The sequence below is a fragment of the Anguilla anguilla genome, chromosome 16, assembly GCF_013347855.1.
Source record: "Anguilla anguilla isolate fAngAng1 chromosome 16, fAngAng1.pri, whole genome shotgun sequence".
Taxonomy (NCBI): Eukaryota; Metazoa; Chordata; class Actinopteri; order Anguilliformes; family Anguillidae; genus Anguilla; species Anguilla anguilla.
The window spans coordinates 30561856-30577913 of NC_049216.1; the positions used below are offsets into that span (position 1 = coordinate 30561856).

The window sequence follows — 16058 nt, forward strand, 5'->3', positions numbered from 1 at the left end:
CTACCTCTTCCACGAAGTGCAGCGACGCATTCGACGCCACAAGAACTACCTGCGTGTCATCAGCAGCATGGAGGCCAGGTCAATTAACCCAGGGCCTTTAAAAGTTTAATTTTAGGATTAATCCTTGTCCAAGAGCTTTTGGATTTTTTCCCCCAGCGAAAATAGCCTTTGGGGAAATGTTTTTAGTCTTGGGAAACTGGCCCTGAATGTTTTATTTTGTAGAATTTGTACTTTTAACATTTATTTTCCTCATTATTTTTATAGCATGTGAACATCTGCCATCTTGTTGGGAGGAACTAATGCAAGAGTACTCTGGCCTACTTAGCCACCCTACTTCTCCCTGACGTTGCAAATCCTATTTTGTCCCACCTCTACAGAGTTGGCTAATGACATAACCAGCCTTGAACCTACAATGTCCCAGCTCTGTAGTGCCAGCCACTTTGGAGCTGTTGGGTTGTGCGCGTGTGTGCGCGTGCGTTTGGATATGTGTCGTGTGAAAGGAAAGGTGGCTTGGAGCCTGACCTGTGGTGTGGTCACACTCTTGGTTTGCAGGTTTGCCGTGGCCTCTGCTGAGGAGCTGGCGGTTAACGGCGATGACTGTGCGATCTGCTGGGACTCCATGCAGTCTGCACGCAAGCTGCCCTGCGGTCATCTCTTCCACAAGTACGCGCCTGACCCAGCGGAACTTCACCTCGTATTTTTCAGCATTTACATAAACTTAAGAATCTTGAATATGAAGCTCACTCTAAAATGGGAGAATTGTGTTTTAAATCCCTGATTTAAAGGACGTTACATTACATTTATTTGGCAGACGCTTTTACCCTAAGCGACGTACAGTAAGTGCACACCGAAGGAACGACTACAAAACACTTTAAGTCCAGTTCACTTAGTAAGCACAGACTCTGTCGGAAAGCAATGTTAAGTCAAGCTAGGAGGTATGACTACGAGCTCCCAACATCAGGATAACCGTAAAGGACTGGCGGTACCTGGCTCGTACTGAAACGGGCCGCGCTTCAACTGTGCTTTCCTTGCGCAGCTCCTGCCTGCGCTCGTGGCTGGAGCAGGACACCTCCTGTCCCACGTGCCGCATGTCCCTGAACATAACCGAGGGCAGCCGGGCGCAGGCGGCCCCCCCCGGAGAGCCTCAGGACAACGCCGCGGGCCCCGCCGGACCGGCGCCGGACCCCCGCCCCCCACGCTTCAGCCTGCACAACCATTTCTTCCACTTTGACGGTCAGATCACCGTCCCCCTCACCCTGGCACTGTAACTGGACTACGCAACCCGCAGTGCGATGTGTAGTTTAGCCAATACCAGCCCATCCCCCACCCTGGCACTGTAACTGGACTACACAACCCGCAATGCGATGTGTAGTTTAGCCAATACCAGCCCATCCCCCACCCTGGCACTGTAACTGGACTACACAGCCCGCGATGCGATGCGTAGTTTAGCCAATACCGGCCCATCCCCCACCCTGGCACTGTAACTGGACTACACAACCTGCAATGGGATGTGTAGTTTAGCCAATACAGGCCCGTCCCCCACCCTGGCACTGTAACTGGACTACACAACCCGAAATGCGATGCGTAGTTTAGCCAATACCGGCCCATCCCCCACCCTGGCACTGTAACTGGACTACGCAACCCGCAATGCGATGTGTAGTTTAGCCAATACCGGCCCATCCCCCACCCTGGCACGGTAACTGGACTACACAACCCGCAATGCGATGCGTAGTTTAGCCAACACCAGCCCATCCCCCACCCTGGCACAGTAACTGGACTACACAACCTGCAATGGGATGTGTAGTTTAGCCAATACCAGCTTCTGTCCAATACTGTGGATGGACTGTTGACATGTAGCCTGTGCTAGATTCTGTTCTTGCCCTACACTTAACCCTGAGTCTAGTTACATTACATTACAGGCATTTAGCAGACGCTCTTATCCAGAGCGACTTACACCACTTTTTTTGGTCTAGTGACTGTCTTGATTAAGCTGACCTCACTTAGCTCGTTCTGTGTGGGTGAAAACTGAGCTGGAGAAACTGCTGGACTGCACTCATCCAGCCTTGTGTTATCCTTTGGTGTTTCCTGAAAAATCTGTATGTAGATTTCTGGGAAAGCTTTGCTAATGGTTTTCTCTTTACTCCAGGTTCCCGCATTGCCAGCTGGCTTCCCAGTTTTTCAGTGGAAGTCATGCACACAACAAACATTCTTGGCATCACACAGGCTCATAACTCCCAGCTCAATGCCATGGTGAGTGTTCGGAGGAAACCACATAGGTCTCAGTTGCACAAAATTCCCATTTAAAACCGCAATGGATTGTACAGGCTCAGATGAGGGCTGAAACGCACCAGTATAATGGTATTATAGCATGACATTAATTAAAAAACAGTATTCTTATGAGTTAGACTGTACTGTGCAATGACCAACTAGCAACCAAGCCTTAGCATGAGTCTGCGAAAAACTACTGCACCTATACCTAGGCAAGAAAATTGAGTAAGTGGAGTAAGAATTAGTTTCCCCAAACCCTCTGCCAACACAAGTTTACCCAGTCTTGAAATGTAGATAGTAGTTTATTTTGTCACTACTGTGAAAGTTCATCTTGCACAGAGCATCTAGTGCAGAGAAAATCATGTCCAAAGGAGTCGGTACGCTGAATCTACCTTACCACCTCTGTGAGCATCGTCCTGCTGGTTGCACCAGGTTGGTTAGTCATGCAGGGTATTTTATAACTTGCCGATGAGGTATAACTTTAAGCAGAAGTGATGAGAAGGTAATGTTACGTGTTGGTCATATGAATGGCTACATATCTGAGAAAACGGCTCCACAGTGAGAGTGAAGTGCTGCGCTCCTTCACAGGCTCACCAGATCCTGGAGGTGTTCCCTCAGGTGCCCCATCACCTGGTGCTGCAGGACCTCCAGCTCACACGCTCCGTGGAGATGACCACCGACAACATCCTGGAGGGTCGCATCCCAATCCCCTTCCCCAGCCAGGTATGCCCTCCGACTCATCCTGCCCAGGTACACCTCCATTCCCACCGAGCCCCTGCCCTGGCAAAGGCAAAGGCAAGTCCTCTTCCCATCTCAGACACGTTCTCTCTCTATTTCAGGCTAGTGCCAGTCCCTAGCCCGGCAAGTGCATGTTCCCAGTCCCCTTCTGCCCAAACTAAGATACTGATGTTCTTAATCATACATTTCTGCAGTCACAAGTTGATAGAGATTTTTTTAAAGCTAGCTTCCGCACGACATGGTGCGTATGAATTTAGAACAGTGATCAGACCGTTTGACTGGAACTACTTGCTCCTGGAGACCTTTGCGCAAGGAATTGTGGGATATCTGAGGCTGCGAAGCTCCTTCAAAATCGGCTGAACGTAGGCTGCATTTGAAGGTGCCTTCCTAATGGGACGGTACTTCTGATGTGTGCATGTCGGAGGTTGCAGCCTTGCAGTACAGACACGGCCATGGAACTGAGTGCACTCCAGAATAATTCCCTCTCCCGCCTCCCTGCCAGTCCAGTGATCAGGCTGCTGTGCAGGGGAGCCCCGCCCTGGAGGGGCCGGTGGATGCCGGCGGAGAGGGGGAGGCCCCAGCCGGGGAGCCCGAGCCGCTGGAGGTCCGGGGCGGCCGCTTCTCCAAGTCGGCCGACGAGAGGCAGAGAATGCTGGAGCAGAGGAAGCAGGAGCTCCTGCAACAGGCGCGCAGGTACAGTACCACACCCCGCTCAGCCCGCTGAGCAGCACTCCCCTGCTGTCTGTTAACACCCCCAGGAAGAGCTGCGCTGGAGTGGAGTCAGATCCATGCGTGCAGGGATAGAACATGATGACGGCATTCGTTTGGGGGGGGTTCATGAAGCGTGATGTCAGAGTTTGTACAGCACTACTCATACCCTCTCTGCTCTGTGATTACACACAGCAATACTTAAGGGTCAAATAGGGTCATTTTCACCCTCTGGGTTTTACCAGGTTTCTTTGATTTGTTTAGACCTGTCACCCAGCACAACACACACACAAGACCTACTAATTACTGTGTTGATGGTTGTCTGCCTGGCTCATGTATAGGATGCAGGTCTTGAGGACTGGGGCGTGGTTATGTCTCTGGGAGTGAGTGACATGTTTGTGTTTCCTTAAAGGCGGTATCTGCGCAAAACTCCGGAGGAAGACAAAGATGGCGGCCTGGCCTCTCCGGAGGACGACGCGCGCGGGTTCGACACCACCGCCCTGAGGCGGCGCATGCTGGCGGCTGCGGCAGAGCGTCGCATGCACAGACCACCGGACCCGCCCCAGTGATGCGGAACCTGGGGGAGGGGGGGGGGGGCAGGGGCAGCGGAACTCTTCAGGCGCCCCCTGGAGGCTGTCTTCGCACCAGCGCCACTGCCCACCTGGCGTCTCACTCAACCACACCACTTCAGATCTGAAAGGAAAGCGTGTGGCCAGCCTGACGTCTAGGCAAGCTGCAACACTGTGCGGTGTTAGATTGCTTTAGTCTGATCTCTTCACAAGGGCTTGGGCAGCCCTTGGACTTCAAAGCCTTTAATTAGTCTGACCCCAGGCAATGCACTTTGTTCATGGCACTTTTGTGGGTCAAGCTCGTGCAAATATGGGAGTTTTCTACCAGATACTGTTCATGCTAAAGTCTATGCATGAGTTATGCATGAGCTTGAGTAGTCACACTGTAATAATGGGGGCGTCTTTAATGTCTTTATAAATTGTCCGGGTCTAAGGGGTATTAGTTGGCTTTGGAGGTGAATTGGTTCTTCAGTGTTTCATAGGCCGGATTCGTGGTCGTGAGTTTAATTTTAAATCAGGAGTTCAAACTAAATTTAAGAGATGCTGTTTAAGTCTGTCTGATCATAGCGTAAGAGAAGAGAACACCATTGTAGTATTCAGTGCTCTGTGGAGAATGAATGTATTGCAATCTGCAATGTATTGCAAACTGTTTGTTGTCAAAGAAACGGTGCACACATATTGCATTTGTAACATTTCTCTGTGGGTGAGTGAATATAGCTCTATTTACATGAAAATGAAAGGATTTTTTTTTTTTAATTCACCTGTAGCATTAGCCGTAGCCATAGCTCCCAGAGTCTGTTTCTGCATAGATGGCACATGCCCTACCCTGTAGAAGAGGTGCGGGAATTGTTCGATGTAAGCTGCAAGCTGGCTTTCTGCAGGATTTGAGTTTTCCCTACCTGCACTTCCCGCATACTGGTAGACATACAACCAAAGGTCTTTTTTTTTTTTTTTAGGTGGTGCAGCATCTCTGTTCGTAATGTGCTAACTTATGGCTTTGCCACCTAATAAGTTTTATTGGTAAGATGTGCACCCCTAAGTCCCCTTGTATTATACTATTATGTTTAGAAAACATTTGACAAACCTGTTTGTCCCCCCGAAAGACTACTGCAGTTTTGCACAATAATAATAATACTATTTACAACTAACTAGTATTGTATACATTAACTCACAAAAAAGAGCTACCATTGACTTTCTGCTATATCTGTTCAGCTTTGACTACGGCAGAAGAAAGATTAGGCAATTATGTTTACAGTAGTTTTTGAGGCAATATACAAATTATATAAATATGCTCTAGTGATTTATTTATGTCTAAGAAATATTGAATGCTTTGGGAATGTTAAGTAATTGAAATGTTACTGTAAATCAAAATCGGTTGTACCTGATTTACAGTTGGTTACTTGCAGTTGTAATATCAGTCCATGATTTCACCAAATTCATAGATTATATCTTAGAATGTAGCGTACGGATACCATTCTTTAGTTTGTTTTTGTTTGTTGAGATTTTACGTCCGAGTTTGCTCTTTCGCTTTGTGTGTCTTTTTCTCAGCGTGTTTCCGTTACTTTGTGATCAAGTGAGGATGGACAGTACAGCATGGCACAGGACCCAAAAGCCAGCACGGTCACCTCTCTAAGTGGGCGGTGATGGTGTTGGAAGTGTGGTGCTGAGGCCCTGGTTGAGTACCATAGACGGAGCATCTCACAGGATGCACTTTAATTTTAATCCAGCGCTGCATGGGGTCACATGACTTTCTCCTGCCTATCGTAAGCTCTGTCAGTGACGCGGTCAGACATTTTTTTTTTTTTTTTTTTTGGTGAGCGCATCACTGTGGCATCCTTTTGGTTCTTGTGCAGTTGTCACTTTTACTGTACATCTGGCCAGATTGGAGGAGATATAGACCTTGGAGAGGACTCTTTGTAGCTGATGTATGTCATGCCACTTGAAAGTATTTCCAAAGAACTGGATGTTGCCTCATTGAAAAAAACCAAGTCTTGCTTGATTCCTATAAACTGCATTTATTTTATGTACACATATGTGTTTATGTATTAATGTCTGATTTTTATATATGTTGGCATATGTTTGTATATGTGTGTGCAGCATATACACAAGCATACGCCCGATTGTATGTCTGTGTGTGTGTGTGTGTATGGGCTTGCATGTTATGGAACTTTGATTGTGTCCTAGACTGTGGGACTGAAAGATATCTTACCCTTTCTCCTTCATGGAACAGCATGGTTACAGCAAATTGTCAGCTTGTCCGTTAGACATGTTGCACCTGATGATTTGACTGGTCCCACATTGCCTCGTCATACCCAAGCTAATGAACGTTATAACAACTGAATGACCAATTGGAAGATTTTTTTGTACACATAAATTATATGGGCCTAAATTATATAATAAAGACTAATGGGTGGATTTTGTCGATTATTTTGTAAGAAATGTGAAATGACTCCATACAAAGTCGGAGCAATCAAAACCTTTTAACCGAACATTTTTGCCTGTGTGCAGCCATATGAAAGAACAACTGTAAGTTTCACAACGTGTATATAACGGCATAGAAAACACGAATTAAAAGTATCCAAAATGAAATACGAAATTGATGCTTTTAGACGTGTATGGAAATCAGCCTTTGTTGGGCCTGACTTTTTCGCTCCAAGTACTGGGTAGACAGCGGTGGGCAAAAAATCCGATCGGATAAGAAGTACCAGTAGTTGACCTGGAATGGGAATCGACGCTTCAGTTTATAGAAAAGGGGAGGGAGGGAGGGGGAGCTGTTATTCACACTGGACTAAAATACCGTGTGTAGCTGTTGAACTGTCAAAAGAGCTTCGCGGGATTGTGAAGTAAGTCTGGACTTTCTTTTAAAGAAATATGATAAATGCGTTTGTCAATATTAATTCGGTTGATTGTGTCACGTAAAGTAAGTTGTTATTTTGCTGTCATGCTTCGACAAGTAGCCTATCTTAATGTTACTAGGAATAAACTGCAACAGGAACTTCGGGGTAGAATCTCCGTATAGATTTAATTAACCTACATTTAGGCTACTGCCTGTACTCTTCAAATTTGTATTTAATATTCACATGTATTAATTGCATGACCACTAGATGTGTAAAAAGTAGCCTATTATTTCCCTTCGCGGTCACAAACGTCAAACAGCCGTATTAAGCGCTTCCTTTGCTTAGCTGTTAAATGGGCCATTTCAATTCATTCCGCAGTTTCTTTTTGTTGGGAAGCTTAGAGTAACCGGCTTCTAATAAACCAAAAATCTTATTTTCATAGATGTTGCCCTTGCAGTTGGCCAAACTGGGAAAACTCCAGTGCATCCACCCAAGTTTCATTTTTGTCTTCATGTTGTGCATAATGACTTCGAGAACTCAGTTGGCTGAGAGCGCTTTGAAGTTAATGACGAAATATCCGCTGATTGATGGGTAAGCGCTAAAATTTTGTCTTACAGATCATTAAGTTGACATTTATTTCCATTTGCGCCTTATGTTGTTTATTTGATGTTTTTGGTAGATTTAAGTTTCTGGTACCTTCCTTACAGATACGTTTTTGTAGGCTGTGGAGTAGCTTATAAACGGCTTTGAGCTTGTGGGATGTTTATCCATGATGGCTGAAATAGCTTGCCTGTTTTATCTCACTATTATCTGATAAGAATCGGATCCTGTTGCTTTACTTGATACCGCTGAATTTTGGTCCACTCGTTCTCAGTCTGATGCTGTTTAATATAGTGTTCATACATTCTTTTTAGGCTACTTCTGTAGACCTCGTTACGCATATGACACCGACACGAGTAGGCATTTTGTAAACTGAACCATTTCTATTGCAGTAGTTTCTATTACAATAGATGACGTAATTGTTCTCCCACAGGTCTATATAAAGAAAAGCAACAACAAACAAAAAAAAATGCAATGTGTTGAATTATTTATTTTCAAACTGAATTTGGTCTTGTTGTTTTGGCTTGACTGGGCTTTGTCAGCACTGCTTTTTATTTCTTGGGAAAATATTTATTAGAATGTGCATATTTTATTACATAATGAATATTTTTCAATCAGATTTTCATATGAAACAACGGTCACTAATTGAGTTTCAAAATACTGTCGAGGACGTTTTATTTTGCCTTCAAAAGTCTGATATTCCCCATCCACATGCTAGCGACTAAATAAAGAAAATCTTGGTTTGTGTGTTCAGTTTACTGCTTAAGTTCTTCTAAAAAGAAAGCACCGGTTCCGTGGGGCAAATTGCTAGGGTTTAAAACTACGATTTGAACAACTTATTTATGCAGTTGACTCATATCAAGCTATTTCTGGCACGGTCATGACTTGCGCAATATTTGGTGGCCACAATAAATGCAGCGGAAGTGCCATTTTTTAGATACCAGTGATGAGAGAGAATGGGGGAGAGGGGACAAAGGCGTTAAACCAGTCAGGGAGAAATTTATGGTTGACATCGTCCACATTCCCTCATACAAGAGCTGAAATATATTCTCCATATCTACACATTTCAATAAATCGTCTGACAGAAATATCACGCTTGTCTCTTGTTCATTCATTGTTGTTTTTATGTTGTTGTTGTTGCTTTTCTAAGCAATGCATCAGCAGCGAAACAAACTGCCTGACCTTTCATTTTAGTGGAATAAAATGGAAATATGCAACGTTTGGATATTTTTTGTTTTGTAATTAATAAAATATAAAATCAAATGACCATTTAGTTATTTTAGAGTGTGAGCCACTTATTTTTGAGTTCATTATTAACCTGAGTGAATGTACAGAGAACTATTTAAAGATACTCAAAGTTGGTTAAGCACAATGGTCAACTTTCCCCAAGATTTCTGTGCTACTGTGATCAAAATTGTCTGAGACAAAATTAATTTTGCATACTGGTTGATGCAAAATCCAAGCCCATTTTAGGTGTAGGCATATTCATTTACTTTGCTAAATTTCTCACTCTATTTTCATAGGCATAATGATCTTGCCTTACAACTGAGGATTCTTCAGAACAACAGACTTCGCCTAGTTGACCTGCATAGTATCAGCAATGTTGCCACAGACATCAATCGCCTGAGAGCTGGTCATGTTGGAGGGCAGGTAATTTTGCCGTTTTTTAAATTAATTAATTAATTAATTTATTTATTTATTTAAAATATGTGTGTGCAAGCTTTTGTGTGTGTGCAAGATTGGGGCCACGGCACCTTCACAATGCACTAGGTTTTGCTCAAGGGACTTTTTTTGCTGATGTTTATAAACATATTCACAAGGTCATAGTTGATAAATATTCTGGCCAAACCACCTGTTTAACATCACCTAGGTTTAAAGAGTTGGACTAGAGAGTGGGTCCTGGTAAAACAATGGACTTCAAAAAAGTGTAACTGGGCAGAGAGACACTGAAGTTCACATAGACCAGTGTTTGGTTGGTGGCAACAGAATATGGGACAGGAAATCACACAGTTAAAATACTTTTGGGGAAATGAAACATTTAAAACCAGAAAAATAAAAATGAAGGCTGCAATAGTGTGAACTGCAATTTAGCCAAATGGAGCTTGATTTGATTACTTGCCATTTTGTTGGTGAACAGCCTTAAGTGGCTACAGAAATACTGCTTGTCCAAAGTGGACAGTGTATTCTATTGTCAACAGATTGCTCTGCTCATTTCTATGTTGTTTCCTGTTTCAATTTGCGGTGATTCCACAATCATTCCTGGTTTAAATTCTATTCTGTAACCTAGTGTGCCATATACTTGCACTGGCAGCTACATGATTAAGTGAAGGCAGAACAGAATTTTAAGAACTGTAATTTTGAAAAAATTCGGAACTCTATAATGTACGCAAAAATGGAGAACTCTGGTTCCTTCTTGCTGTGTTTATTTAACCAGCGTTTCTGCGAAAGATGCCTTCGTGGGCATGTTGCCACCCAATTGGCTGAGTGGAAAATCTGATACGCAGAGAAGGGCCTCTGGGGTTTCCCACAGTTTAGAATGAGCACGCAAAGCTACTTTGAAACGTGAAGAACATCACTGTTACTCTCAAATGCAAATGTGCAATAACACCGAGAAGGTCCATTTACAATCCATTTCTGTCTGAACAAACCAGCAGTTAGTATTGTATACAGAAAGTTAATGCCACTGCACAGGTAAACCAAACCTATCCTTTCACAGCTATACTTGCAATTTACGAGTATACTAGATCGCAGCTGTATACTTGCTGTCCCTGGGGGGGGGGGGGGGGGGGGGGATGTTGGGCTTTAGAGAAAATGGTGGGGTATTGATTGTTGAACTTTAGATGAGGTGTAAGTGTATGGAAGAAATGATCTCACATTATACACTGATCGCAGTCCTATAGTATTTAGTCTTACAGAACGAACACACACCCGTTGCAGGAAAGTTAGTGCTAGTTGAAGACTCTGAAAATGTCCTTGCATGTTACATGACAGCTACACTAATACTACCATACTAGAAGTATACTTTACAAAGAAATGGAAATACTGCAGTAAAGTCACTTAATAGTGTGTTGGTCTGCTTAGTGTACCTATCCTGAGTGGCCTTAAGCTAGCTTCATACTTTCTGCGTCCACGGGTCCGCGAGGGTCCGCTTTGGTCCGCGTGACGTATGTCGTCATCCGCCCATGTCCGCGCGGACCCCTATGCAGACTGTACGCATAGCAAGCGGGCCGACTGCGCACGCTCCAGATAACAAAATGGATGCTTGTTTTGAAGAGAGGTTGTGCGAGGAGGCCGTTACCCACATTTATATAATTCGTCTTTGAAAGAATACAAAGACTCCTGGCGAGAAATCGCTCAAACGCTCGGGAGAGATGATGGTGCATTACCACCACATACTGGAATGGAGTGTGGATCGGGGGAAATGCGCATGCGTGGAACGCCAGACCGACGCGCACCCTCAATTGTAGTATGAATGGAACCGCGTGCACGTCCACGCGTCCGGTGCAAGTCCGCCGCTGTCCGCGGAACGCGGAAAGTACGCCCGAGCCTTCAGTGTACCTATCCTGAGACGCACACACCCTGCGTGCTCTGTGCAGGTGTTCGCGGCCTACGTGATGTGCACGGCGCAGGACAAGGATGCAGTCAGACTCACGCTGGAGCAGATCGATGTCATTCGCCGCATGTGCAGCGAGTACCCGGAGTTTGAGCTGGTCACGTCGGCGGAAGGTACGGTGCGGGCTGCGCATTCAGTATTATTATTCTTATTATTATTATTCAGTATTCATATTCAGTGTTCCTCATTCAGCATTCAGTATTAACCATTCCAGTAAAGTCCTTCACGGCGTCCTTTCTGTGCATGCCTTGTGTCTGCTACTTGTTCTCGGGACTAAAATGAAAATGCTGCACAAAGATTTATACATTCCTAAATTCTTTGTTTTGAAAAGGGTTTGATTCTGTCTTTGAGTGAATGAATCATGAATGAAATATGAATGTCTTATTATACTTTATAATAGTATAATGTGTGAAAAGTTAGTTCCACAGTCATAGCTGCCCATGAAAGTAATGTTTTCATTTTTTATTTTTTTGCAGTTACTTATATTGTACTGTTATGTCACGTATCCAGTATTGAATAACTATTTCTCAAACCGCAGCAAACCTTACGAAATCTGACTGCAGAAATTTAGTTTTTATGATCATTATCTTATGATAACACAGTTTCCTCAGCACGAACATCCTGTGAAAAACATGAGCTTGAGATTGTGCAAGCGTGAAGTCAGCAGTAAGGAAGACTTTTATTGTGCTAGGCTGACAGGGGCCATTAGTAACAGCAGTTTATGGCAAATCAATTTGGAACCGCTCATTTTAATAAGTTTCCTGTCTGTACATCATATCGCAGTTGTTTTCCAGGAAAGCTTTCCCATGGAGTGGGTGTTTAAGCTGTGCATGCGTTGGCATTTAAACCACGTCTTTCGCCATCTATTCCATGAAGTCTGCTGACGTCAGGATTGACTTCAGTAAGCGGGAATGTACAATTCCAAGGAAAATGACGAAAAATCAGCGATTCTGCACGTGAATCAATTGTGATGGCAGTGCCTCCACCTTCATCACTGCCTGTGCTGTCTTCTGTATAAACATGGAGATAATTCATATGACATCTGCATATAATCTGTAGATTAGAGGTTCCGGTTGAGGAGTCTGCACATTAGTGGTTTGCCTGTTAACCCCCCCCCCCCCCACACCCCCGACACCCTCATTTATTGTGTAGAGCTTTGAAATCCTGAAGCGAGAAGCACCGTATGCTGTAACTGAAACGCTTTCACGTGACTGTCATTGCTAGTTTTTTTTTTCTTTATGAAGTGCAGTATGCTGTGTGTTACCTGCAGCCTTGAGGACCTCTGAGAAGATTGCGTGCCTGATCAGCATAGAGGGAGGCCACGCCATTGACAGCAGCCTGGCGGCCCTGCGCATGTTTTACCAGCTGGGCGTGCGCTCCATGGCCCTCACGCACACCTGCAACACACCCTGGTGAGGAGGCAATGCATGGCGCCCCCTGTCTGCGGGGCTACTGCTGCGCTTGGGCCAAGCATGCTGTCTGAGTGTTTCACTGATGGCCCTCTTTTTTTTAGTAGGTGAAGGAGAATGCTCAATACTTTTCCACGTGCTTAAAAATTGGGTTACCCTATAATTTGAATGAATTTCGACATCTCTCATTTGTTTTTATTATTTAGGGCAGAATCCTCTTCAAAACTTTATCAGTTTTATTCAAGGGAAAACAACAGCCTGACAGAATTTGGTGAGGTAAGACTGGAAGAAGATTTATTACATTCTTTGCTGACTTAAAAAAATAAATAAAATAAAATAGACTTGTGCTGTGTGGTTCTCGTTTGTGCTGTGTTTAACATTCTGGGATTGTAGCCATAAAAAACAAGACTGCAAAATATCTTTGGCTAAAAGTGGATATCACAAGTTGTATGCTTGTAGGGGAGACTGAACTGAGCTGGGGTTTCTGTGTTCAATCTCTGATGTCACCTATGCACTGTATTGTGGGCCGGGCTCACAGCTGTGGGCCAGCTGGGAGAGTTGACGCTTGTGTCCGCTGTCACAGGCGGTGGTGGCGGAAATGAATCGGCTGGGGATGATGATTGACCTGTCCCACAGCTCCTGGGACACCGCCAAGGCTGTGCTGGAGATCTCCAGGGCCCCCGTCATCTTCAGTCACTCCTCCGCCTTCGCCGTGTGCGGTCACGAACGAAACGTCCCAGACGAGCTGCTGCGTGTGCTGGTCGGGCCGGCCATTTTCTTTTTTTCTCTCCCAATGCTGAGAACGGGTCTCACGTGCAGGATGGCTAACGGCCTTCAGCTTCTCTTTAGGATGTCTGTGTCATCTCCAGTAATGTTGCTCATTTGCTCAATAGACTCGTACATTCAGGTCTATAGCTTACATTTTCACACATTTATATAGCTGGGTGTATTTATTGAATACGTTTACTCTTGTGGCTCATGGGATTGAATCTGAATGTGCAGTTTTGTGGTCAGCGCTGCGATTACCCGTTTGTGTCACTACATTGCTGAATTATATTCATTTGGTTTATCAATTTTTTAACCACCCAGTTGAGAGACTGAAGTAAACATGTTTGTTTCCCTCCCTTTTTGCAGAAAGAAAACAAAGGGCTTGTTATGGTGAACTTGCACAGTGGGTTTGTGGCTTGTGGTGGCAAAGGAAACATCTCTATTGCAGCTGGTGAGGAATATACAACTGCTGAATTTTGTGCACTATTCGGCAAAAGTATGTGGACACCTGACATCCAAAATCTCATCCAGCATTATGTGCATTAATATAGAGTTGATCCACCCTTTGCTGCTATAACAACCTCCACTCTTCTGGGAAGGCTTTATACTAGATGTTAAAGCATTGCCGCCATGTTTTGCATCCATTCAGCCAGAAGAGCATTAGTGAGGTTGGGCACTGATTTGGAGATTAGGACTGGCTTGCAGTTGGCTTTCCAATTGATCCCAAAGGTGTAGGATGGGGTTGAGGTCAGGGCTCTGTGCCGGTCAGTTAAGTTCTCCCACACCATTCTCGACAATGCCATTTCTATATGGACATTGCTGTGTGCCCGGGGGCATTGCCATACTGAAACAGGAAAGGACGTTCTCCAGATTGTTGGGGAAGCACATAATTATCTAGAATGTGATTGTATGGTGTAGCCTTCACTGGAACTAAGGGGCCTAGCCAAAACCATGAAAAACAGTCCTAAACCAAAGAGTGTTCAGGTACTTTTGGTCATACAGGGTACCAAAGACACTGTCAAAGTACATTTAACCCATCAGAACTGTCTCAGAATGTTTCATTGTTCTTCTTTTTACTGATGATACAGCACTTCTGTACACTGCAGTGTGAATGATGTATGAAAAAACACCAGCACGTAGGGGTGTCTATTGTACTTTGACAGAAGGCCAAATGCATTTATTTTGACACTGAAATCATTTTCATACCCTCCTATCCTGTGTTTTACAGACCATTTCGATCATATAAAGAATGTGACCGGAGCTGAGTCCATAGGAATAGGTGCCGATTTTGACGGAGCCAGCAAGTAAGTGTCTGCCACTTATGGGGACCCACAAAGCTGAAGACAGACTACTAAAAGGCCTGGTTTCCATAGGTTTCCTTACGGGTTGGAAGATGTGTCAAAGTATCCGGCCTTGATCCAGGAACTTGTGCACAGGAACTGGACCGAAGAGGAGCTGGCTGGTCTCCTCCGACTCAACTTTCTCAGGGTGTTCCAGCAAGTGGAGCAGGTGAGTACGGTAGCCACGGAAACAGGCGAGTTGGGTTCAGCCTCCATGTTGGAGTGCTCGCAATCAGAACGTTTGGATGTCTTCTCTGCATTTAAAACCAGTGTGTGAGCGCGTGGTGTTTTTTTTTGAGCTCACGTCTCCAAATGATGCTCCTCCAGGTTCGTGATGAACTGGTAGACGCCCTTCCCGGGGAAGAAGAGATCCCGTTCTCGGAGGCGGCAAATCCGTGTCGACTGGTTCTGAGGCCAACAAAAAGATCTGCTCGCGCTGACAGTTCTGCTTCTTCGCAGACCAGTGAAGTAGTCCATAGTAGTCTTCTTCTGTCTGCCATGTGTGTCATACTCCTTCAACAGTCTGCTCTTATATAGTGCGCTACTGTTTATTATGAACCTTTAATTTTCCGTTTTCCGATTTTCAGAATTTGACTTGAGTTTGAAGTCATATCTCCACATTATTTCATCCAGGGCATTTGCTAAGAAGATAAAATAGCCTGTGTGCAATTAACTGTGCTCTAGTGAAGAACTTAAAAATAATAAGAATTATAATAATTTTTAACTTAGTGTGAGATCAGCTTGAGACTAAGTCTTCCTTTAAATTTCTCTGCTGTCTCCTACAAAGTGAACATCTCATGTTCGTTTATCTGATGAGTATTGTACAAGATTAACTTGTACAATAATATGTACTGTATTCAGAATTCTGCACATTTAATAATAAATAAATAAATAAATAAATAAATAAATAAATTTTAAAAAATGCTTAGAGTTTTTTAGAATGTATCCAGCCATGGTACCTTTAAAGAACTGTGTTATTTCCACAACTTTCAGACATGTTTTCCTGGATCAAGGTCTAGGAATATATTTTTTATCAGTCTTATCTTTTGTGGCACAATTTCATTTATGAAAGAAACATTTCCCCCCCCGCGCTCCCACAATATCTTGTTAAAATAAAATAGCCTCATATTTATGTAACATTGGTTTTAAATACCTTGCTGTATAAACAAATGTTGTTACAGTTGTATCTTATTTACACATGATGAATT

The 16058-nt window shown here is 44.1% G+C and overlaps 2 protein-coding genes across 2 annotated transcripts in view; both read left to right on the plus strand.

The window, feature by feature from the left end:
* LOC118215281 (E3 ubiquitin-protein ligase AMFR-like) overlaps window positions 1-6698 on the plus strand; it is an 11403-nt gene extending 4705 nt beyond the window's left edge. The window contains exons 7-13 of the mRNA XM_035395892.1: window positions 1-78; window positions 553-663; window positions 1037-1233; window positions 2147-2250; window positions 2857-2991; window positions 3509-3699; window positions 4127-6698. The exon at window positions 1-78 is cut by the window's left edge and continues 56 nt beyond it. Coding sequence (XP_035251783.1) covers window positions 1-78; window positions 553-663; window positions 1037-1233; window positions 2147-2250; window positions 2857-2991; window positions 3509-3699; window positions 4127-4283 — 973 coding nt within the window. The 3' untranslated portion in view covers window positions 4284-6698. The remainder of the gene's footprint in view (window positions 79-552; window positions 664-1036; window positions 1234-2146; window positions 2251-2856; window positions 2992-3508; window positions 3700-4126) is intronic.
* Window positions 6699-7045: 347 nt separating this feature from the next.
* dpep2 (dipeptidase 2) lies at window positions 7046-16000 on the plus strand. The gene is made up of 11 exons (XM_035396201.1): window positions 7046-7126; window positions 7563-7711; window positions 9244-9370; window positions 11317-11446; window positions 12604-12745; window positions 12949-13018; window positions 13326-13502; window positions 13877-13961; window positions 14739-14814; window positions 14884-15019; window positions 15178-16000. Exons 2-11 carry the CDS (start codon window positions 7563-7565, stop codon window positions 15385-15387), a joined length of 1302 nt encoding a protein of 433 aa, XP_035252092.1. The 5' UTR covers window positions 7046-7126; the 3' UTR covers window positions 15388-16000.
* The last annotated feature ends 58 nt before the right edge of the window (window positions 16001-16058 follow it).